This window comes from Mustela lutreola, chromosome 15 (genome assembly GCF_030435805.1).
Source record: "Mustela lutreola isolate mMusLut2 chromosome 15, mMusLut2.pri, whole genome shotgun sequence".
NCBI classification, from domain to species: Eukaryota; Metazoa; Chordata; class Mammalia; order Carnivora; family Mustelidae; genus Mustela; species Mustela lutreola.
Window position 1 is genome coordinate 20373984 of NC_081304.1, and position 24062 is coordinate 20398045.

Below are 24062 nucleotides of genomic sequence, written 5' to 3' on the forward strand. Positions count from 1 at the left end.
CCCAAAGAAGCATCATGCCTGACGCTGAGTTGGCTGGCCTGTGAAGGCGTCTGTCCTTTCCCATGGCGCCTCCTGACTCACCTGTTGGACAGGTAGGGGGAAGGGGAGAGTAATGAGTCTCACCTGCTCAGAGCTAGGGTGGGGCAAGACACACCCCATCTTTCCCATTGGTTCTTTTCTTAGTCTTACTGACAATCCCTTGCCCAATCAGGAGGAAGTAACCTTCTATCTGCCAATAGGTGCGGCGTGAGGATGAAACCTCAAGTTGGAGGCGGTCCCCAGAGCCGACTAGCAGTCCCTGGGGCCAATGGCCAGCGGATAAACAGAGGCGGCGGTGGAAGAGGACTGGGCGCGAGGCTCCGCCCCTCGACGGGACTGCCAGGAGAGGCAGCCAGCCAGTGAACCCTCATCAGCGGGTGGGCGTTTCCCTAGGGGCGGAGCTTCGAGGGGGCGAGAGGCGTGGCTTGGCTGTCAGGTCCCTTCGCCTTTTGTTCGGTTACTGAGTTGCTGCCTTGGCCAGAGTCCGGAGCAGCCGCCGCCCGAGCGCGCCGAGCTCAGTTCGCTGCCCGCGCCGGCTCCCAGCCCGGCCCGACCCCTACACCCAGCCCGGCCAGGCTCCACAAGCAGGTGCGGACGATCGGGGCAGGGATCGCTGGGGCGAGGGAAGGGCGGCGAACGATCGAGAGGTCGATCCCCGCGGTCTCCGGGCAGGTGAGGGAGTGAGCCGCAGAGCGCCACCCTGCACCAGCGGCAGGGGGCGCGCTGGAGCGCTTGGGCGCGGCGAGTCAGGGGGCGCGAGATTCCGGCGGAATGCGCTGGGGGCTTCGAGAGCTGGAGATCCGCGAAGGGCAGGGAGGGATGAGGGCAGGTGCCTCTGGGGTCGCGCCTGACCTGCGGCCGGTGGAGCTCGCCCAACGCGGAGTCCCCGACTCTCGCTCTGACTCTTGCGAGGGAGACTTAGCCTTGCTCCTCGGGCTCACTCTGTAGTCAGGAATGTACAGTTCGGGAAACTTGCTGCCGCTGGTGTCTTTGGGGCCACCCTCACCCCACCTCACGCGTCATCCTCGCTTTCCCTCCCTCTCTACTCCCCCAGGCTTGGGTGGGGCCCTATTGTCTGCGCCCGGCTTGCCCAACCTTGGGGGCCGAGCACACGTTTTCCCAGCGACGCGGGCCCCACCTGCGGAGCAGGTGAGCACTCGGAGTCCAGAGGCCCGGCCCTTCAGCTCCCCGACTCGTCCGTACAGTACCTGCCGCGCCTCCCTCCGCCCCGGTGGGTGCCGGGCTAGGGCTCTGCCATCGGAGGTGGGATGGAATGACAGGGGAACTGGCGAAGGGCCGGGGTTGCGCGGCCAGCTGATGTCTGACGTCCGTGGCCCGGACTGGGGTCTGAGCGGAGGGGTCGTGGCTGGTTGGAGAATTCCCTGGCCCAGTTTCCAGTAGCTGCTGCTACCAGAGCGTCGACAGGGAACAGGACTACTCTTCTTCACTAACCTCTTATTGTCGAAAAAAAATCACCCCAAACAAACTTTCTAGGAGGAAGTATTCACCTCAGATTTCTCTGCGGGTTTTCCTGCCTCCTTGTCCAAGGGTTTTCCCCCTGGCTTAGGCTTAGGGGGTCAGTCTTGGAGCAAAGCTTCCTCCCCCAGCCGGCACGGCTGCGCCAGGGCCAGTGCCTGCGCTCTGACCCAGTCCTCCCTGCCCCCACCTCCATCCTGTTTGCTGGGCTCCTGGGACCAGAGGTGGGGGCAGGGGTGGGGGGCGTGGGCCAAAGGGGAAGCCGCTTCTTCCTTCTCTTCCTGCCTCCGGGGACCACCACACCCCCTCGCTTGAGGCTTGTGCCAGTGGCTCTCTCTCAAGCTTTGCCCCCTCCCCAGGAATGGGGGTGGGGCAGGGCCCGGTCAAACCAACGAGGGTGGGGGGAGCGATTGTTCTGGCCCTTTTTTTCCACTCTCCCCCATCCCCCACGTTATATAGCTGGATGGTCTTTGAGGCTGAAAAGTGTGGAGCTTGGGGTTTGGTTGCCATTTGATTTCTGGATTTTGAAGGTACAATTCCTTCTGGAGGCTTTTGCAGTCAGTCTCCCAGCCTCCCCTTCCTGAGAGAGTTGGGTGGGGCGAGTGGGACAGGCATGGGGACAAGGTTTCAGGAGAGAGGCATGAGAGCCCCCCAGTTTACTGAGGGCCCCTTCCCTGGTCAGAGCTGGAGATCCCCAGGCTTTGAGCACTGGTATTTAAAAATCTGAAGTGTGATCTTTCTGCAGGATTTTGGATGCCACCTTCCTTGGGGGAATGGAAGAGCCAGGCTCTCCCTCAGTCCCGGGGTGAAGGGAGTATTGGAAGGAATCAGGGCTGCTTGGCCTCAGTTGGGAAGACCCTACCACCCCTTTCTAGGTTGTAGTTGGGGGAGTGGGGAGGGTTCAGACCCATCCCCCTGAAGTGCCTTGGGGGAGGGGAAGGAGGAGGAGGGAACCTCATCCTTCTTTAATGGGTAGTGTACCTCTGGGGAGCCAAAAGGTCATGGAATTTGGGCCAAAATAACCTGTTTGCCCTCTTCCATGTGCCAGAGTGGAGGAGGGGAAGGCGTTGTAATTACATTGGTTAAATGATAAGTTTAGCTAATCTGGTTTGTGGCTGTGATCAAAAGATAATAGTGAGGAAGTATTGCGAGGAGGTTCCTGGTGGCAACTGGTAGGGTTCTCCCGGCTGGAGGTAGGAGGGGAAAAGGTAGGATCCAATGAGTCATTTCTTGCTAGATGAAGCACTAGCTTGGGTGACAGAAACCCTCTCTCCACCTTGCCCCACCCCCATTCCTTCTGGAGCCTTTGTTGGGGCTGCCAGGGCCAAGGCTTCCCGAATGTGTAGGAACAAAGTGTAGAACGATCCCTTCCTGGAGGCTGGAGGGGCAGGTCCCCCTGAGGGGTAGCGGAGAGGGGCTGCCTAAGAATGAGATGGGGTGATTGACTGTCAGTGGAAGGACTGGGGGCCAATTCTAAGCACAGTGAAATGGGCGTGGCCTGAGCTGGGTTTGAGTCTCAGCTCTGCCACTCATTACCTGTGTGGCTTCGGGGAGGTCCTTTCATCTCTCTGAGCCTCAGTGACCTCTGCAAAATGGGAGTAATACCCACTGCCCAATAGTATTTGACAAATGGTAATTAAGAATGCTTTACAGGAGGGCTTTACAGATACAAGCGTTCTCTTTGAGCATTCTCGCTCATTCCTTAGGACAGTCCCTAGAGGCAGGTATAATCGCCCCATTCAGCAGACGAGGAAACTGAAACCCAGGGAAGTGAAGTAAAGTGCCAGAGATTGCAGAGTGAGACCCAAGCAGCTGCCAAGACTAGCCTTTGGGTCCTCTGGTTCCAAGCCCAGAGCCCATCTTACCACGTATCAACCCACCGCAGCTCTGGGAAGAATGTGCCACCAGTTTGGAGAGCCTCTGCTTGGGACTTTGGGGAGAAGACAATTCTAAATGAACCAGGAAGGTTTGTGTGGGTAGTGAAGGTGGGGGCAGGTTGGTCAGGAGGGGGTGACTCATGTCCTCGCCTCCAGCCCTCTGAAAGCTCCCTGGCTTGGTTTTTAGTTTGGGGGAGGGGGCCATCTCCCCAGGGCCAGGGCCTGTGGCCATGTGTGGAGGAGGCTGGTGGGGGGGAGAGGAGGGCAGGGGTCAAAGCTGCTGCCACCTCCTGCTTTGTGCTGGGCCAGATCCTGGCTGCTCTGGGCTTGTCCCTGTATAGGAAGTGGGGCTTCCTGCTTTGCTGGGGGCTGGGCCTGGGCCAAGATCAAGGGGAGCCTGGTCTCTGGGGAAAAGGGAGAAATGAGAGATTTAGGACTGGGCCATGGTGCTGTAGGATTGTGCCAGTCAGTACTGCCTGGCTGCTCTGGGGCCAAGAGCTGGCTGTCCTCTTTCTGGGAGCTGGGGTCAGCCAGAGCCTTGGTCCCTGAGCGGTGGTGGTGTCAGACCCGCCTGGCTTTGGCGCCTCTGCCCACTGGGCTCCAGACACCAGAATGGGCCTGGGATATGGAGCCTCTCTCTGTGTGGGTGCACACCAGGCACTGAGTCTGTCAGCACTGGGTTTTTGGATCCCTTGAGGTCAAAAGGGGACCCTGGGCATGGAGATTATTGATCCTGGAGAAGAGAAGGCTGAGGGGACTTGATGTGACAGAGAAGGAAAGACCACGATCTCAGTCCTGACTGATGCTATAAAGAGGGTACCATCACCCCTGGGGACACAAGAGCCACTGGGACTGATGTTCTTCTTTTTTTTTTTTTTTAAGATTTTATTTATTTATTTGACAGAGATCACAGGTAGGCAGAGAGGCAGGCAGAGTGAGAGAGGGGTAAGCAGGCTCCCCACTGAGCAGAGAGCCTGATGCGGGGCTCCGTCCCAGGACCCTGAGATCATGACCTCAGCCAGAGGCAGAGGCCCAACCCACTGAGCCACCCAGGCGCCCCTGGGACTGATGTTCTTAGGGAAAGAATGGTGGCTAGACAGGAGGAAGGACTTCCTGTCTGTCAGAGATGAGATCTTGCATTGCTGAGTAAAAGGGAGAGATGGAAGGTCAGAGGTGACTCTTCTCTGAAGAGGAGGAAGCTGGGCTCTGTCTGCCGGAGCTGGAGGAGCACCATTGTGGCCCAGGAGAGAGTGCAGGCAGGACTCAGTACCTTTGGTGCCAGTCTGAGGTCTGTTGGGGTCCCTGGGGAAAGTCACAGTCTGGTATCTTCTGAGAGAAGAGAGTCCTGGCAGTAAGAGGGACAGGTATCCTTGAGCTGGCCGGCCCAGTGACCCTCTACAAAGAGAAAGAGAGGTGTGGCTGGGGCAGGTCACCCAGCTTTGTGTCCCTGCAAGTGACGTTTTGAGGCCTCTCTCCTGGGACATGGTTGAATCTGATGAAGGTCTGGGGGCATGGGCTGCCCCAATTTCTAGCAACTTTCTTGGCCAGGCCTGAAGAGAAAGTCCTTTGCTCAGCCTCCTGGCACCTCAGCCTTTGAGGGGCCCACAGGATAAGAAGCTCAGCTCTCTGTGACCTGCAGAATGTGGGTTCACAGGCCTTGCCTTCTCTCCACTGTAGGGACACTGGGCTGAGGGTCAGGGACAGGCAGAGTTGGGATGGGCTGAGCAATCAGTATGTTTATTTGGGGATGAGGAGGAGGTTGGGCTCTGATTCCTCCTCTCTCTCGATCGAAAAGTAATATCTGATCATTGTAAAAAATAATTGAAAGTTTAGAAAAGTTTACAAGAGAAGAAAAAAAAAACACCCATAATCCTACTCCATAATCCCGCCACTAACATTTTTTCCTCTCTCTTTTCTTGTTTCTTAGCCTCTGCCTTGATGATCTCATGCCCTGTATACAATAACACAGTTTAACCAAACCTTGATCCAAATCCTAGTTTTCTGCAGCAAATCAGGGAACTCAGGGTTGGTTCTTCCTGTACTTCCTGAGAGAGGGTCAGGCAGATCCTTGCAGAATGAACCCTGGGGGACCACCCCCTAAGGAGGGGATACCAGCTGGGGTCAGGTCTGCCCAGCCCCCTTGGGGACACTGGTGTGTGGGGCCTTACTGACACAAGTCAACCTTTTGCTGTTTCCTGAGGCTGGCTGCAGTGTTTTTCCAGTCTCAGGAACCCTGGTTTGGGGTGATCCACCGGTTTGGGTTTTTGCCCACAGAGGGTCACCAGCAGAGACTGGAGCTCCAGCTGGAGCCCTCTTCCAGGGGAGCCCGGAGGTTCTTGGGGTCGAGCCACCTGGCCTTGCATTTCCCTCTCCTCCAAGTCCCCTTCATTTTCCCACCCTGATTTGTTTGCTTTGGGAAGGAGCCCAGATGGAAGAAAACAAACAGCAGCTGGGACGGCCTGACCTGAGCCTCCCCCACCCCCATCCAGGCCTGGGCAGCAGCTTGGGCTGTCCTCCAGACCGGAAGTGAGGGTTTTCCTCTGGAAGCATCCAGGAGGATGGGCTCCTCTGTCTTCTCGTGTCCCCAGGGCCCTTGGCCATAGGTGGTGCCCATTTCGGTCTCTGCCTGCTCAGAATCACCATTCTGAAAGGAGAGACTACAGAATCTGTCCAGGAACCTCTAATCTGTGGGGGGTGTTTCCTGCTGGAGCCCAGTCTTGACGGGAGAGGCCTATTTGGGAAGCCTCAGCCTGATGGGGGAGACAGGGCTCTAGAGGGAAGCAGTTACGTCTGTCTTTACTTTACTAGGGTCTGTTTTGGTTGGTTCTTGGGACCGCTGGCCAGATCTGAAGTCAGAGACAGTCAGGAAGGGTGGGGGCTGGTGACCCTGCTCAGCCCAGCTTCTCTTTGGGGACTGTTATGTGGGGAATGTCCCAGCCTGACTGGCCTGGCCACCCCTGGCTGCAGGAGGCAGCCCATGTGACCGGGAAGAGGGGAGTGAGGAGAGGGCAGTGGGCAGCACTGGGTCGCCTCTCCTGGACCAGACATAACTTCCTCCCCAGCCACACCCCACCCCCAATATTGTATTGTATTGGGCTTAGGGCTGGGAGACAGACACCCTCCCTGGTCCTGGGTCCCCAAAAAGCAGGCTGGCTGCTGGCCACCTTGCCAGGCCTGGCTCTGCTGGGCTCCTCTTTGCCATGTCTGCGCTCGGCTAGTAGAAGAAAGCTGGCCTGGGCCTTTACTATTGAAAGAGGGCTTCCCTGGTCACAGTCGGTCACGGCTGTGTGAGATCCACCACATAGGGTCTGAAGAAAGGAGTGGCTGGATCATCTCTACTTGGCAGATGGCTTAAGGAAATCAGATGACTTGCCTGAGGGCATGCAGCCAGTGAGTGGCAGGGCTGGACTGATCCCTTCCTCTGACTCCCAGGTTCTCCTGCTCTGCCCAAAGCCCCTTCCCTCTATCACGGAGCTGTGATCGGTGTCCACAGGGTGCTGGCCCGAGGAACTTCTGGAGGGCCCTGCCTGCTCTTCAAGCTCCCTCATGCAGTGTGTCTAAGCCTCCTTCCCGCAGGCCTCCCGGGCCTTGTCTGTGTTTCCAGGTGTTTCATTGAACCTTGGCATCGTGCTGCCCAGCTCAGCCGTGCCCAGCACTGACAGCGGTGCTGGAGGGGGCAGGGGCCTGAGGTAGCTCTGGGGGCAGGGTTTTTGTTTTTATTTAGTTTTTTTTAAAGATTTTATTTCTAAGCAATTGCTACACCCAACGTGGGGCTAGACACTACAACGCCAGTATCAAGAGTTCCTGGTCCTCCCACTGAGCCAGCCTGGCACGCGGGGGTGGTTACTTCGAATGTCAGGATTGGACCTCGCTGTGCTGGGACCCACTCAGACTTAGGGTGCCCAGGGACAGCCCGCTGGGGTGGCCTTGCTGGGGAGGAAGCAGGAATGGAGCGCAGGGTATATCCAAAGGTCACCTGCACCCTCCCACTCAGTGTGCACCTCCGTGGGGAGGTTCCTTGGTGCTCCTTCTCCAGGGCCCAGGCTTCTCTTCCTGTCCCCGGTACTGTTGGCACCGCACCCTGTGCTCTCGGAGCTGGCTTCCCAGCCTGTGTGGCCCCAGGCCTGCAGGAGAGAGCAAGCTGCTGAACAAAGGCCCCCCATGCCCTTCGGAAAGGCTGCCCGCCCCGTGTCTGCCTCTGCCTGGCTCTGCCCGGCGCTGAGCAGGGCCCACGCCTGTCTCGCCCACTTCCACCCCAGCTCTGTCCGGGGGCACTGTGGCAGGGCCTGCTCTGGTCCAGGGTGGAGAGGGGCGAGACCAAGCTGGGTGCGGCCCCCTGCACCGTGGGAACTGCCAAAATAGCGCTTCTGTTTCTTGGTGAGAGAATTGCCTTGTTTTTCCTGTGAGCCCGTGAGGAGAAAGGTGGGGCGGCTGCACAGTACTGCCTGACGTCTGACTCCTGGCCTTCCTGCTGCAGGAGGAGCTCACTCTGGGATCCATTCCTGGAGAAGCGTTCTGGTGTGTGTGTAGGGGGGGGTGTCCTCCCTGAACTGTGTGCCGTGTCTCCTCTGGTCCACCCTGAGCCTTCTCTTGTCTGTCCTGGGACGCCTGAGTCTTAGAGATCCCCGTTCCTCTGAGATCAGCTGGGCCATTCTTCCTGTAGATGACACACAGAGGGCAAGGAATCGTCTCAGGACACCAGTAAGCTTGTGGCTGAGCTGGGACCAGGGCCAGGGCCTGGGACTCCAGCTGTGAGCGGTCTGGGCCTCCCCAGCCTCTCTGCCTGCTGGCAAGGGGCTCCACACTTCCCTTGCCCTGGCTGCCCCCTCATACACTGGTGTCTGGCCCCCTCTCCTCCACTGTCAGGAGCCAGGGGAGCAGCCCCCGTGAGTGGGCTGGAGGCCGGTGTGCCACAAGGAGAACCCCGATCTGAGCAGATCGCTGCCCTGTTCTCAGGGTGGTGTCTCTCTGTCTTTTCAGCTGGAAACTGGGCACCACACATGCCCGCCCAGGTGGCTTTGAGGCCTGCGGGAGATTCATTTGACAGTAAAAGCAGCTGTGTGGCCTCCCCGCCCCCGCCCCGTGGACCCTTTGACCTCTCTGTGGCCTCTGTCTCTCCCTGGGCAGCTGCCAACCATCAGCCCTCAGCTTCTCTTGGCTTCAAGCCTGGGGTTGGCAGGGATGCTGAGGGGCCTGCTGGGAAATCCCCCTCCTGTCGCCAGCCTTGACCTCGGTGGTCCCTGTGGCTATGGGGCCGGCAAGCGGAGGAGGTGTGAGCCCTGAAGTTTGGGGTGAGGCCTGCGCCTCTCTGGCTGGGCTGAGAAGCCCCCAGGGCCAGGCAGCGCTTTCCACTGCGGAGGGCTCTTCCTGGCTCCGATGGGGTGTTCTTACTAATCCTGGCTGGAGATTTCCAGTTCGTCCTGAGCAGATCTGAGGACAACCTTGGGGCCCAGCTGTGGGCTCAGCCTTCTCCCTGGTATAGTGGCTAGATCTGTGCAGCTTCTAGAGCTTTACCTCCCTTCGGCAGTGCTGGCATGGCCCAGGGCTCCTCCCCGGGGGCGGCTGCTGGTGCCTGGGAAGCAGCTGGATGCAGCTGGTGGCATGGAGCCTGCTCTCTGGGGCGCTCTGGGCCTGCTTCTGTTTATCATCTCGAAACTCTGAGTCACTTGGGGTGAAGGGAGGAGAGAGGAAGGAGGTGGCTGGGAGCTGGTTTGGCTCCTGCCTCTGCTTGTTCCAGGTGCGCTCGCAGGCAGGGAAGGAGCCTGTGTTGCCATAAAAGGCAGGGAGGCCTGAGGATCATACATCCTCCCCAAGCCACCCCCCATCAGGGTGGCCCTGGGAGGACAGACCCTGCTGACTTCGTCCTGGGGCCGGGCCAGGCTGAGCCAGCTGAACCGTGCTGGGCCTCACCCGGACCCTCATCAGGAGGGGACAGTAGGTATGAGGGGCTGCGTCGTGTCTACCTTTGTGGGTGGACCGGCCTGGGGTCTGCTGTCTGACGCCACACTGTGTGTGCAAAGGGCACAGACCTGAGTGTCTGTCATGGCTCTGCCCTGTCCCAGCTCTGCCATTTCTTTTCTGTGCCCCCTCCCCCAGTGGAGCCTCAGGCTCCCTGTCCATAAAGGGGGGGCACATGCTCAGGAGGGTGATGGCATTCGAGAATGCTCTAGTTGGGGGAGAGGGGTAGAGGCCCTCCCCGGAGCATAGCTTCCTGGGCCTCACCTCCCAAGGGCAGGACTCTGGAGGTCAGCTCCCGGGACAGGGATTCCCAGCAGACCAGGAGAGAATTCACTACCCTGGTCCACAGTAGGGCCCAGCAATTCATGAATCTCAGGTGCCCTCAAGTTTCTGCAGGGAGAGGGAGGTGTGCCTGAATAGCAGTGACCCCCACCCCCACCCCAGGCCTCCTCTATCCCTTACCTCTAGTCTGGGTTTTAGGAGGACAGGAGGTGAGAAAACCCCCCTGAAAAAGAGGCGGTGTTGCTACATGGCACAGGCAGGGCCACAGGCATGGCCACGGTCACCAACACTGAGCGCCTACGATGTGCCCAGCACTGAGCTGGGTCCTTTACAAATCTGCCCTACGAGAACCTGCAAGGGACGTGGTACCCCATTTTGCAAAGGAGGGTTGGGCTCTATGGAGAGGGGAATTGGCCCAGTAGTGTGTGGCTGATAATGGTCATTGGGGCTTGGAATTCTGGAAAAGGATCTAGGATCTGGGGTGCTGGAGAGACAGGGATCTCAGGACTTGGGCCTCTGGGGTATCTTGTGATCCCACCCCATCTTCAGGAAAGGTCCTGAGATCCTGGAGTCTCAAGGGAGACTTTGACGGCTCCCAGTGGCCTCCAGGGCTCTCTGGAGAAACCCGTCTGACTGCTTCCCTGCCCCACCCAGTTTCCTGCTCAATGCTTGAGGTATAGGTACCTCATCAGAGACTTTCCCAGGGAGCCCCAGTGCACGGGGGTGGGTCTGCGGGACCCCAGAAGCTGCTGGAGGCCCTGTGTATCTTTTGCTCTGGGAGTGTTGGGCGGGGACAGCGAAGTGAGCGAGCTCAGGGCTGGGTTGGGGCCTCTGGCTCTTTGTTGCCCCACTGCCCGTGGGGCTCACCCCACCCTGGGCTGGAGGTTAGAGACCTAAGCCCAGGACTCACCCTTGGGTATCCCATTTTGGGCAGTCCGTCCCTGAGCCTGAGGATGGGCTGGAGCTGCGGGCTACACCAGGTCATGGGATGCCTCCCTGGAGCCAGCTGATTTCCTGCCATTCCTGTGTCCCCAGCAGCCACCATGGAAGTGATGAACCTGATCGAACAACCCATCAAGGTGACTGAGTGGCAGCAGACATACACCTATGACTCTGGCATCCACTCGGGTGCCAACACCTGTGTGCCCTCGGTCAGTAGCAAGGGCATCATGGAAGAGGATGATGCCTGCGGGCGCCAGTACACGCTCAAGAAGACCACCACCTACACCCCGGTGCCCCAGAGCCAAGGTCAGGATCACCGGGGACTCTTGCATGGAAACTATTCCACGGAAATACTTCAGCAGAAAAACAGCCTGGGCCCTAGAGGGAGGGCGCAGCAGAAGGAGGCAGACTTGGTTGGGGGGCTCCTGTCTGAGGGAGGAGGCACAGCTACTTTGGGGCTCCCCCATCTGAGAGAGGGTAGATTCCTCTTCCCTGAACCTCTAGTAGGGCGGGGGGAAGTGAAGACCTTTCCTGCCAGTCTGAAGGCATGGTCCTGGCCCTCGAGGCATCCCTCTTGCCCTCAGGGGACCCCTGCCTGGTCTGTCGGGAAAGATGGTGCTTTTGCTCTAGGAGCCTCAAGTTTGATGGGGTGGTAGGGCTCCCATTGAGGGTAGGAGGAGACCTGCAGGTAGGCTGAGGCTAGGTGGTGGCAAGATGACCCAGCTGCTGGCTCCTGGGCCTGGGGCTTCTAGCTGGGGTGCTGGCTTCTCTGGGGGAGAGGAGTACGTGGGCCCTAGGACCGCTGTCCATGGTTGCCTCCAGGGCCCCGGACATTAAGCTGTGGGTGCTGGGACAGGTGCGGGGTGGGCTGGGACAGGTGGAGGCCCTGTGGAGCTCAGTCTCAGTGCCCAGGACTCTCCTTCCTGACAGTGGGCGGGGGCCAGCCATTGTGTTAATAGCTCAAAGTACAGCATTCAGGTGGGAAAGCTCTGTGGGTATCTCCTCCATCCTGAATAATTGGAGGGTGGAATGTCCGCCTCTCTCCCTGGGGCATCTGGACACTTGCCCAGGGCAGGGCTGCCTGGGAAGCTTGGGCACCTACTTATAGGACTCCTGGACTCACCCAGGGGGTGGAACCCAGAGTCTGAGCTGAGAACCCTCCTTGTATTTTCTGAAACCCACACTCCCACCTTTCCCTCTGATCTGTATGATACTGGGTGGCCCTCGGGGCCTCTCTTTGCTTGCCTCTGTAATGGGAGACTTGCCTCTTTTGGAGATGATGAGTAATTAGAATCATGAGATTTCAGGGTTGAAAGGAGACCTAGGTTGTCTCCTGCTACCCCAACCTGATTGTTAAAGGAGGGGTATAGGGTTGGGGTTTTGGCTCTGGAGTCAGGCTGAGTTCAGACCCCAGCTTGGGCTCCTAGAATCTCTCTGTGCCTCAGTTTCCCCATGTGTAAAATGGAGCTGATAATAGTACTTATCTCATAGGGTTATTATGAGATAAATGAGAAAATATAAGAAAAACTTTTAATTGAGTGAATACTCAAAAGATGTTAAATATTCCTGTGAATAGTAACATTCATGAACAGGTTCATAGTGATGTAATGATCCCTTTTTTTCAGGGGGATTTATAACTAGTATGTAATTCCCCTAAGAATTCTCTATGATGGGCAGATCAGGTGGCGCCCCATTTTACGGCTGATTTAACCGCCCCGGTTAGTGGCAGAACCATGTGAGGGGTGTAACTGGGGCCTTTGTCGGGGTCAGTCCCAAGGACACAGGTGGTCTGTCTACAAGGCATGCCCTGCTCCCCAGTGTCCCCCCACAATGCACCTTGTATGGCTCAGTCCCTGCCCATGGCTCATCCCCCAGGTGATCTGGAGTACCAGATGTCCACGACGGCCAGAGCCAAGCGAGTGCGGGAGGCCATGTGTCCTGGTGTGACAGGGGAAGACAGCTCGCTGCTGCTGGCCACCCAGGTGGACGGCCAGAGCACCAACCTGCAGCGGCTGGCCGAGCCGTCCCAGCTGCTCAAGTCAGCCATTGTACATCTCATCAACTACCAGGACGACGCCGAGCTGGCCACCCGGGCCCTGCCTGAACTCACCAAACTACTCAACGATGAGGACCCGGTCCGTGAGGGGCCTGGCTGGGGCGGGGGCAGGACAGAGCGGAGAGGACAGGGGTCTGCAGGGAATGACCTTACCACGGGCCCCATCAGCAGGGAGGGGAGAGTCTGAGCTGGGTCATTCTGAACTTTGTGGAGGGGGCCACTGGGCCTCTCCATCTCTCTGTGACAGCTGGCCCAGCCCATCTGCTCACTTTTTCCCATCCCTCCCCTCCCACTCAGGTGGTAGTGACCAAGGCAGCCATGATTGTGAACCAGCTATCCAAGAAAGAGGCGTCTCGGCGGGCGCTGATGGGCTCACCCCAGCTAGTGGCAGCCGTGGTACGCACCATGCAGAACACCAGTGACCTGGACACGGCCCGCTGCACCACCAGCATCCTGCACAACCTCTCCCACCACCGTGAGGGGCTGCTTGCCATCTTCAAGTCAGGCGGCATCCCTGCTCTGGTCCGCATGCTCAGGTACCCACCCCTACCTACTGTGGGATCCCAGGGTCTCCCTTCCCTTGGGCTTCCATACAACATTTATGGAGGACCTACTGTGTGCCAGGTGCAACTCCATGCCCAGTCCTGGAGCTCAGCTCCTCACAGCCAAGCAGAGAAGACTGGCACGTAAGGAACGAGCACGTTAATTCCCAGGATATGGTATAGGTTCGAGAGCGGTCTGCCCAACACTGCTCAAGAGCTCTGACCAGCTGTGCACACTAACAGCAGGGTGTTGACAGATGAGCAGGGTTTGGCCCTTGTCAACGAAAGGAAGAGTATCCAGGGCAGAGGGAACAGCAGAGAGTGTTCTTTGCCTTCCAGATTTTTCCCAACCTTGCAAGGTCCCTTGGTCTTCCTCCTTATGTCCATTACAGGCTGTGAGTTCCTTGAGATTGGAGATACTCTGACCCCCTCCCTCCCAGGACCTCTGTAGCACATGGCCTCCCATATGGTAGTAGACCTACTGTGCGCCCAACCCTGGGCTATGAGCCCAGGAGGAGGAGTCATGGTCCCAGAGGGGAGATGGCTAAGAGTGGGGCGGGGCTCAAGGGACGATGAGATTTTTAAGTCAAGGGCTATTTCCACAGGGGTGTTGGTATGGGGAAGGCTTCGTCGGGGAGGTAGCCCACATTCATGCCAAGCCCCTTGGGACCCGACTCCCGTTAACCCCTTGCCCATCATCCCAGCTCCCCCGTGGAGTCGGTCCTGTTCTACGCCATCACCACGCTGCACAACCTGCTGCTGTACCAGGAGGGCGCCAAGATGGCCGTGCGTCTGGCCGACGGGCTGCAGAAGATGGTGCCCCTGCTCAACAAGAACAACCCCAAGTTCCTGGCCATCACCACAGACTGCCTGCAGCTGCTGGCTTATGGCAACCAGGAGAGCAAGGTGCGCTGCACCCCGCCCCTAGCCTCGCCCCTAGCCCCGCCTTACAGCCCCTCAGGGCACCGTCTGCCCAGCAGCAACTTCTGGCCCTGAGTCCTTACCCTTTTTCGGTTAAATATGAGTATACACAGCTGGACATCTTTCATCGTAGAACTGAATATTTTGAGGATAAGGAAAAGAAAAAAAAGTCACTGTCCTCATGCAACCACTGCTATCTCCATCTGCTTCCTGCAAGGCCATCCCGTGGGGTCATTTGTACGCGGTTGTAGCCATGGCAAATGTACAACGTTGCATCTGTTTTCTGCGTATTTTTAATCCCCCCATCCTTAAAATCACCCTCTGTTGTGGCAAATAGCCTTTCATGAAGTGGGGCCCCCAGACCACCTTCTTAGGGAGGGCATTTAGATTGCTCTGGCTTTTCTGCCTTTATGAACAGTGATGTAATGAACAGCTTTGGGCACATGGCTTTTCCCAAAGAGTGGACAATTTTTTCATCAGGGAGGCTGCGGGTTTTTAATATTTGTGGGCTTTTACCCAGATTGCCAAACGCCTTCCGGAAGGATTGTATTAGTTCCAGCGGTGGTGGTGGTGGTGGTGGTGGTGGTGGTGTCTGTTAATACAGTTTGACTTTATCCTTGTCAGCACTGTGTATTGCCCTTTTTTCAATTTTTGGCGTTTTTAGTAATCACAGGAGCGATTCAGGTTTTCGCCAAAGTTCAGTAGTGACAGCTTTGTCGCACCCTCTCCTTTCCTTGTTTCTTGTCCTGTTTCCTGTTTGTCTCCCACTCACTCTCCACTGTCTCCCCCTAAGCTCATCATCCTGGCCAACGGAGGACCCCAGGCCCTCGTGCAGATCATGCGTAACTATAGTTATGAGAAGCTGCTCTGGACCACCAGCCGTGTGCTCAAGGTGCTGTCCGTGTGTCCCAGCAATAAGCCTGCCATTGTGGAGGCTGGTGAGTGTGGCCTGCGAGGGTGGCCCACGTGGCCAGGAGGGCCGGGATAGCGGTGGGGGGCGGAGGGGAACGACTTGTGCAGCAGCCAGTCTTGGTGAGCCATGCTCCCTGTGACTGACGTGCTCCCTGTCCCTTGCCCCAGGTGGGATGCAGGCCTTGGGCAAACACCTGACAAGCAACAGCCCCCGCCTCGTGCAGAACTGCCTCTGGACCCTGCGCAACCTCTCGGATGTGGCCACTAAACAGGTGGGGGGGGGTGGGCCCGGGCCCACCTCCCCAGCCAGCTCATTCCCCTCTTGCCACGCACAGGCTCCTGTCTGGAATTCTGCCCTTAGGAGCCGTGGGGAGCCTGAGGCCCCAAATCTTGTGTGTTGTGGCTGAAGCTGGAAACACCCTGAAATCCTCATCCCTTTAGCTTCAGGCTCTAGGGTCTGATGTTCCTAAGCTGAGTTCAGGTGGTCCCTGGAAAACAGTTTCGACCTAGACCCTGCAAGGAGCAGCAGTGATACACCAGGAGACGTGGGGGCTCTGGTGGCTAAACACACAGTTTAAGGAAAAAACGTGGTTTTAGAACAAGACTGCTGATCCCTCCTTCCAGCCCAACTGCCATTCCGAAGAGGCCCCCAAACCACCATCAACAGGCAGTTTATTCAGCCCCGGCCACATGCTGGGACTGGCTGGGCACTTGTGGACCTTGGCTTGCTCACCCCTTTCAATAGCTAGAGGTGGGCTAGGGGACCCAGGTGATCAGGTGAAGAAACAGGAGCCCAGGGAATTACGTAATGGCCCTCGGTCACAGCTGGTAAATGGCAGAGCTGGGACTCAGCAGTGTCATCCCAGAGCCTGGAGTCTTCCTCTTCTACCACAAGGCCCCTGGGGCTCCCCGTGGGAGGAGTGAGGCTTCTGGGTCAGTGATGGTCCCCGAAACTGGATTTGGCATGGGGACCCCCGAGGGGGGCAGCACGAAGGCCCAGAAAGATGAGAGGCTGGGAAGAGCAGGCCAGCTGGGCCCCTGAAGCATGTGGTCACCTCTGCACTTTCCTCTTGGCCTTGCATGGGTTTGAGGACACAGAGGGGCAGGGGCACTTAGAGACAGGCCAGGGTTCACAGCTGGCCTGCTGGCTGTGGCTGTGTCGGGGAGCCCCTTGGCTGCTCTGAGCAGCAGTGGCCTGGGGGGCGAGTACCCCCTTCTCCTGGGGTGTCCTCAGCAGTGGCACAGGATGAAGTCTCCGGGGCACGGGTCAGGGCCCTTTGACTATCGGCTGAGTGGGCTTTAGACCCTGTCAGGCCATCTCGCTCCTGTGGGACAGATGTGAGGAGAACTTCTGGGAGTGCAACATCTCCCTCCCTCTCCGCTGTCTCCCCCACAACCCACAGGAGGGCCTGGAAAGTGTGCTGAAGATTCTCGTGAACCAGCTGAGCGTGGACGACGTCAACGTCCTCACCTGCGCCACGGGCACTCTGTCCAACCTGACGTGCAACAACAGCAAGAATAAGACGCTGGTGACCCAGAACAGCGGTGTGGAGGCCCTCATCCATGCCATCCTGCGTGCAGGCGACAAGGACGACATCACGGAGCCTGCCGTCTGCGCCCTGCGCCACCTCACCAGCCGCCACCCCGAGGCCGAGATGGCCCAGAACTCCGTGCGCCTCAACTATGGCATCCCGGCCATCGTCAAGCTGCTCAACCAGCCCAACCAGTGGCCGTTGGTGAAGGTGCCGTGGGGGGCTGCAGTGGGGGCTGGGCAAGGGGAAGGAGCTCTCTGTGGGCAGGCTTAGGTGCTGGATGGGTCCAGGCAAGGCTACTGTGACAGAGAGGCCCTGAGTCCGTAGGCTGGGGTGGGCTCGAGATGCTGCATTTCTAACAGGTTCCCAGGGGGTGTGGCTGGTTCGTGGAACACATCACTTCCACTCACACTTTAGGTCTTAATCACACCATCTAGATACAGGGAGGCTAGCCAAGTGTCGTTGGTCCGAAGGCCATGTGTCCCGCTAAAAGTCAAGGGGGGATACTAACAGAAAGGGTTCTGGGGGGGCAGTTAGCATCTGCTGTAGTTAAGGGTGTGAAGGGGGCTGCCTGGGTAGAGAAGAGCGAGCTGGCAGGGCTCCCACTGGTGAAATTTTAGACAGTCTGACAGGACAAATAAGAATGAGTCTAAGGAGTTATACATTGAATTTTTAACAATCCATAGTGAAGGGAAAAAAAAAAACCATGTCGTCCCTCCCTGGGGTGGGTCCCTACTGCAAGCCGGAGGTAAGGGGAGCGTTTGACCTAACTGCTCACTGACAGGTGACCATGGCAGGCCATCTATCTATCTTGTGCTCACATCCTCATCTCTCATGACTTTTGTCCCTGCCCTCCTGGCTGCTTTTTTCGAGGGTCAGATGAGATGAGGGACTCTGGAAGGCCAGAGTGGTCCCTGGGAGATGGGGTGCCCCAGGAAAGAGGCTTCTTTCCAGAGCTGCCTTGCTGGGGATTGACTGCGGTGTGCATATCACTAAAGCAGGAAACTTTGGGGTCAGCCATAGCAAGGACTCCCTGATAATCATGGTTTGGGACTTACCAGAAAAGCAGCTGTCTGGGGGAAGGGACAAGGGTGAGGATCAAGGCATGGGGCTGGTAGAATGTTCTGGAATAGGGTATCATTTTAGCTGGGGCTATTAGATGTGAAAACCCACAGATCCAGTGGAATAAGGGACGTGGGCTGGGAGTGGTCTCATGGTCTGGAGATCTTCCAGCATGTCTGTGTCTGGCCTGGGGCACAGAGAGATGACAAGGGAAGGGGGAGATGATGCTGGAAAGTTGGGATTCTCCAGATGCCCAAGAAATGTCCCTATCATTGTTGATTGTTCTTTCAGGCGACCATCGGCCTGATCAGGAATCTGGCTCTGTGCCCAGCAAACCATGCACCTCTGCAGGAGGCAGCGGTTATCCCCCGCCTTGTCCAGCTGCTGGTCAAGGCTCACCAGGATGCCCAGCGCCATGTGGCTGCAGGCACACAGCAGCCCTACACGGTGAGCCAGCCTTCTGTGGGAGTTGGGTTGTCCTGTTGGTGAATGTATGTGTGTGTGTGTGTGTGTGTGTGTGTGTAAGCGGGGAGGCAAGTTGTCACTGAGGTGATCTCCAGGGATCTGTGAGGTTTGTTGGATTGTCATGGTGGGGGCGTGTGGCCGGGTCCAAGGACCATCGGTTTCCACGTCCCAGTGACTCCTCTTGCGCAGGACGGTGTGAGGATGGAGGAGATTGTGGAGGGCTGCACTGGAGCCCTGCACATCCTCGCCCGGGATCCCATGAACCGCATGGAGATCTTCCGACTCAACACCATCCCCCTGTTTGTACAGGTGAGTCTGGGGCAAGTGGACAGGAGAGGACCCTCCAACCCCTGCTCACCCCCTTGACAGAAAGGGGGAACTCGGCAGCCATGGGTTTGGTGGGTATGGGCCAGGCAGCAAGAGGTCTTTGAAGGAGTGTGAAAAAAGTGGCCACACCAGGAGTGAGTGCTTAGCATATCCCTGCATGGAAGCTTTACAGGCTCAAAACCAAGGGAAGAGGGACACCTGGGTGGCTCAGTTGGTTAAATGTCTGGCTTTGGCTTAGGTCATGATCCTGGGGTCCTGGAATCAAGCATCATGGAGCCTGCTTTTCCTTCTCCCACTCCCCTGCTTGTGTGCTTTCTCTGTCTTTCTCAAATAAATAAATAAAGTCTTAAAATAAATTTTAAAAAAAAGAAGCAAGAAATAGATCACAAACAAGAAAAATTACCTCCAGATTCGACCACATAAACATTAAAATCATCTGTATGTCAGGGGCGCCTGGGTGGCTCAGTGGGTTAAGGCCTCTACCTTCGGCTCAGGTCATGGTCCCAGGGTCCTGGGATAGAGCCCCACATCGGGCTCTCTGCTTGGCGGGGAGCCTGCTTCCCCCTCTCTCCCTGCCTGCCTCTCTGCCTACTTGTGATCTTTGTCTGTCAAATAAATAAGTAAAATCTTAAAAAAAAAATCATCTGTATGTCAGAAATAGCCTAAAAAGCATGAAAAAGTTAGTAGCACACTTGGAAAATGTTTACAAGTGTCACAATAGGCAAGAGTTTAATATCTTTTATATAAAAAAGCTCCCTAAGACAGGACCCCAGTGGTTAGACAGGCAGAGGCAGAAGCAATCCCCAGGTCCCTCATGACAAGCAGTGCTCAACCCCAGGAGTTGAGAGGCAGGAAGCTGATGCTCCCAGTGAGATTCCATTTTCCACTATCAAACTGGGGTAGGAGGAAAGGGAGTGCCCTGGGCTTCGCCCTGGGCTGGCGAAGATTTGATGAAATAGACAGCCCCAGACTCCGCCAGGGAGAAGAGAAGATGGCCAACCCTCCCCAGAAGGCAGTTCTGCCATCTGCATGGAGAACCTTGGAGATACTCATGTCTGGGGCTCCTGGGTGGCTCAGTTAGTCAAGCCTCTGACACTTGATTTCAGCTCAGGTCATGATCTCAGGGTTCTGGGATCGAGTCCTTCACCTGGGATTTTCTTCTTGTGAAATCATTTTAACATTATTTAAAATGTGGCAGAAATGTATACCTACAGCCAGCAAGCACCATATGCGACTTATAATAATTGAAAACAAAATGAATGGCCAATGATAAGGGAATGGTTAAAAAAGAAGGATTCATTTTATCATATGGCTATATACAATGAAGTTGAAGAATTTTTTGCTTTTGGAATTTTTTCTCTTTAATTATTAGAGTTTAGAGTAAGGGATGCGGTCGGTGCCTAAGCCACCCAAGGCACCCCAAAATAAAATCTTTAAAAAGAAAATGCTTAAAAAAAAAAAAAAGCAGGAATCAAAATGTATATATATAGGGCCACCTGGGTGGTTCAGTCATTAAGCATCTGCCTTTGGCTTAGGTCGTGATCTCAGGGTCCTGGGATCGAGCCCTGCATCGGGCTCCCTGCTCTGTGGGTAGGCTGCTTCTCCTACTCCTATTCCCCCTGCTTATGTTCCCTCTCTAGCTATCTCTCCCTTTTGTCAAATATAAAATCCTAAAAGAAAAAAAGAAAAAAATATATATATAAATAAAACAGGATTATGGTTAAAAAAAAAAACCTGATCAGTGTATTACATCAGTGTATTAACAGAGGGTGGGGAATTATGGCTGATTTTCTTTCCTGTTTCTTTATACTTTTCTTAGACTTTTCCACACCTTCTAGTAGGAGCTTGTGTTAAATCCAGAAAAAGAGGGGGTGCACCTGGGTGGCTCAGTCAGTTAAACGTCTGCCTTCGGCTCAGGTCATGATCCCAGGGTCCTGGGATCGAGCCCCGCCTTGGGGAAGCCTGCTTCTCTCTCCCACTCCCCCTGCTTGTGTTCCTTCTCTCACTGTGTCTTACTCTGTCAAATAAATAAATAAAATCTTTAAAAAAAAAATCCAGAAAAGAAAGGCAGAGATGGACAAGGTTGGGAGACTGGCTGCCCACCCACCTGCACCCCTTCCCCACCCCATGCTCCTTCTCCCCAGCTCCTGTACTCATCAGTGGAGAACATCCAGCGTGTGGCCGCTGGGGTCCTGTGTGAACTAGCACAGGACAAGGAAGCAGCTGACGCCATTGATGCTGAGGGGGCCTCGGCTCCACTCATGGAGCTCCTGCACTCCCGCAATGAGGGCACCGGTGAGGGGCATGCTCTGGGTGAGGGGGTGGCAGAGGAGGGCTGGGTCTTGGTCCTCCAGCCAGGGTGGAGGCAGGCGCCTGAACTGGTTTTTCCTTTCCTCTCTGCTCAGCCACCTACGCTGCTGCTGTCCTGTTCCGCATCTCCGAGGACAAGAACCCAGATTACCGTAAGCGTGTGTCTGTAGAGCTCACCAACTCCCTCTTCAAGCATGACCCAGCTGCCTGGGAGGCTGTGAGTATCGTGGGCTGGACTGCAACGTATGGTTGTGCAAGTCGCACACTGCTCAAGGACAGCAATTTTTAAGGGGGCTCCTACTACACTATCAACTTCATAGATTTTTATTTTATAATTACAGATCTCTGATGACAATTTCTAGCAGATGGGAGTAGTAGGGCAAACTATCTGTTTCTGAGGGGTGGGTGAGCCCCTGGTACCTGTTCTCATGTTGTCCCATGCGCTGCTGTCCCCAGGGCCATTGTAGTTCTGTGGGTTTCCCCAAGCATGAATGGTGGGCCCTTCCATCCTAGGAGGGGATGCCCTAGGAGAGGAGTCCCTTGGGGCACTGTGTAACCCTGTTTCATCTTCTCTTCTTCTGATGGGTCTTTGCTTTTCCCTGGCCCCTTTTCTAGCACCGTCTCTGGCTGCCCACGCCCCAGCCCAGAGCCTATATTGTCCAGCCTTCTCCCCTCCCCCAATGTTTCTCTCTCTTTCCTTAGGCCCAGAGCATGATCCCCATCAATGAACCCTATGCAGATGGTAAGTGTGTGCAGAGTTCCTCGGGGACCACCGGGAGCCTGAGGTGTGGGTTCTCTGTGGATGTGAGCGACAAGAGGCTCTGCGTCTCCAAGGCTGAAGGATCCGAGGCAGCTTCTCTGTGTAGTGTCCACACACACTCCTTTCTAGGCCCCCTGATATGGGAGGTTGGAGAGGGGTCAGGCTCCCTGGAGACGGACTGAGGGCTGTCCAGCAGGGTGGTCTACAGACCGCAGAAGGTCCCCTTGCCTTCTCTTCCCCAGACATGGATGCCACCTACCGCCCCATGTACTCAAGCGACGTGCCCCTGGACCCCCTGGATATGCACATGGAGATAGACCCGGACTATCCCATTGACACCTACAGCGACGGCCTGAGGCCCCCCTACCCCGCGGGCGACCACGTGCTGGCCTAGCGGGCCCTACTCTGGTATGGCGCCTTCCTGCTTCACAGCCCTCCCTCATGCCCGTGGGCTGTCGAGACATGCTTTTCCTGCCCTCTAGAACCTTCTCCCAGAGGCTTGTCATGTTTCCTCTGAAACCCTGGCTCTTTTTGGCAGGGATCGAGTGTGGGGCCTTTTGCTTTTGAGCTTCCCCCAAGGAAGGGCTGTACCTTGGCCTGCCTTGGTCCCTCATCCTTCCTGTGGGTAGTGGCTGGGTGACAAGATCCTAGGGGCCGCAGGCCTGCCCTGACCCCTCTGTGTCTGCCCCCCCCCCCCCCCCGCAGGTGCGATTCCTCATCTGAGAGGCTCTCTGTGCAGGCAAAGGGGCGGACAGAAAAGTGCCTGAGCCCCGGGAGCAGGGCCGCGACTTCTCGCCGAACCCCACGCCTCCAGAGGTCCTCTGTAGGGTCTTTCTTGGGATGGTGATCTGCTCCTGCTTTTCTGTCTTGGGCTGTGGGTCTAGGGCCCAACACCCCCTCCCCACCTCTGTGGCCCTGGCACTAAAGCTTTAGACTCAATCACCCACGCTCTTCCCTCCCCCAGTTGTCACCCCCACCCCCAGCCACACCCCGGGTAGCCTGACTCCAGCAGGGCCTGGCCGCACAGTGCTTTGGTTCCTTCTTTGGGCCTGACTGTCTCACCGAACTCCCAACCTACCAGCTGTTCCTGATCCCCTGGGGTGTCCAGGACCTAGATTCAAGGCCCAAAGCCCAGAATCCAAAGCTATCCGAATAGTTCAGGGATGGACCATGGAGATGGGACAGAGATGCAGAGAGTGAGTCCCCCCACTCCGAGGCCCTGCTGCACCTCTCTCCAGGACGCTCAGCTGGCTTCGGCCCCTTCCCGGCCCCTTCCCGACCCCTTCCCGACCCCTTCCCGGGAGCCCTGGGGGTGTTTCCCTCACGCCCCTTCCCACCCACAGCTGCCCTAGCTGACTCCTGAGAAGTGCTCTTGGCTGACCCCTCTGGTGTGCGGTGGGGGGGCTTTCTCTTCCCCTTCCTGTTTCAAACCCACCACCACCTCCCGCACATGGGTGTGGGGGGCTGGGGGAGGTCCCAGCAGAGAGTTTTATTATTCTCGCTTTATGTTTTTGGTTATTGGTTTTTTTGTATAGACCAAAGCAAAGAAAATAAAACTAACACACAGATCTAATGGAGGCTGTACTGGGCGGGGGGTGGGGGGGCGCGGGGGGTTGGTAGGGGTGGGATAGGGATTTGGGGGCTGCCCGAGCAGCCTGGTGCCTCCTTGGCTGGGCCCCACGTGCACTCCTGGCTACGTGTGTGCAGCAGAGACACAGAGAGAGGAGTCCAGGAGAAAGAGTGGTTTAGGATCTGGAGTAGCTTTAATTCAATTCCCACACACTCAAGAGGCCTCCAGCTTGGCACCTTGGAACCTTAGGGGGTGGGAGGGCTGAAGAGATGGCTGGGCATGAGTCCCCCCTTCAGGGACACCAGGTCTCGTGTGTCTGTCCAAGGGGTGATTTCCTGGCCGGCCTCAGCCTCCAGTCCTGTCCCGCCCAGCCTTCGCATACATGTGCTGGATTTCTCTTGGGTGGAACTTTCCCTGTGGCCTATGGCTTGGCATCCAGGCCCCTTTGTGGTCTGGGGTGGGTCACCCCAGCCCCTGCCCCTCCCTTCTGTCCCCTCAGCCAGCATCCTCCTTGCCGGCTCTTGCCTCCTGATCTTTGTGCAGGATGCCTTCCCCCTGCTAGACCTCCCTCTGGGAACACTCCTCCGTGACCTCCCACTGCTCCCAGCCAGGCCAAGCTGGTGGCCCTTCTCTGGTCTATAATGCCCCGTGCACGCCGTCATTCCCCCAACCCTGTTGTCGTGACTGCCTGCTGATGTGACGGTTCCCCCACGCACATCTCCCATCCCCCTTCCCAGGGAGGGCCAGCTGCAAGGCGTCCACCAAGCCTGAGGACCTGGGGCACCTGTGGGCCCACCACTGTGTCATTTCCTCACCTGCCTGAGGTCAGGCCGTGCAGGGAGGCCATGGCTGCGTCCGCACAGGATTCCTGGCACTGGCACAGGTGGGTGGGGACAGGCGCAGGGAGCCCAGTGGAGAGGCAGGTAAGGGGTGCTAGGTGCTCAACCAAAGTCTGCCAAGGAGAGGGGACAGGACAGAGTTCTCAGAGCACAAGGATTTTCAGCAAAGCCCTTCCTCTGCACTCTGTGTTC

At 57.0% G+C, this 24062-nt stretch overlaps 1 protein-coding gene across 3 annotated transcripts; it reads left to right on the plus strand.

The window, feature by feature from the left end:
- The first annotated feature begins 487 nt into the window (after window positions 1–487).
- Window positions 488–23029, plus strand: JUP (junction plakoglobin). Of its 3 annotated transcripts, none has more exons than XM_059149431.1 (15): window positions 488–627; window positions 10671–10880; window positions 12450–12709; window positions 12928–13166; window positions 13877–14078; window positions 14887–15031; window positions 15174–15277; window positions 16409–16747; window positions 17891–18046; window positions 18254–18373; window positions 20536–20686; window positions 20797–20918; window positions 21404–21443; window positions 21704–21869; window positions 22167–23029. In XM_059149431.1, the coding sequence occupies exons 2-14, from the start codon at window positions 10676–10678 to the stop codon at window positions 21853–21855; spliced, it is 2235 nt and encodes a 744-aa protein (XP_059005414.1). In that variant the 5' UTR covers window positions 488–627; window positions 10671–10675; the 3' UTR covers window positions 21856–21869; window positions 22167–23029. The 3 variants fall into 3 exon arrangements, with proteins under 3 accessions (XP_059005414.1, XP_059005413.1, XP_059005415.1); XM_059149430.1 differs by having other exon boundaries at window positions 493–627; window positions 10668–10880; XM_059149432.1 differs by lacking the exon at window positions 488–627 and adding an exon at window positions 697–711 and having other exon boundaries at window positions 10668–10880.
- The last annotated feature ends 1033 nt before the right edge of the window (window positions 23030–24062 follow it).

Bases quoted from the DNA above. Each gene is read 5' to 3' on its own strand.
- JUP (XM_059149431.1), top strand. From the start codon at position 10,676: ATGGAAGTGATGAACCTGATCGAACAACCCATCAAGGTGACTGAGTGG. The intron at 20,919-21,403 runs GTGAGTATCGTG...CTCTTTCCTTAG, and splicing joins ACCCAGCTGCCTGGGAGGCT to GCCCAGAGCATGATCCCCAT. The intron at 21,444-21,703 runs GTAAGTGTGTGC...TCTCTTCCCCAG, and splicing joins CAATGAACCCTATGCAGATG to ACATGGATGCCACCTACCGC.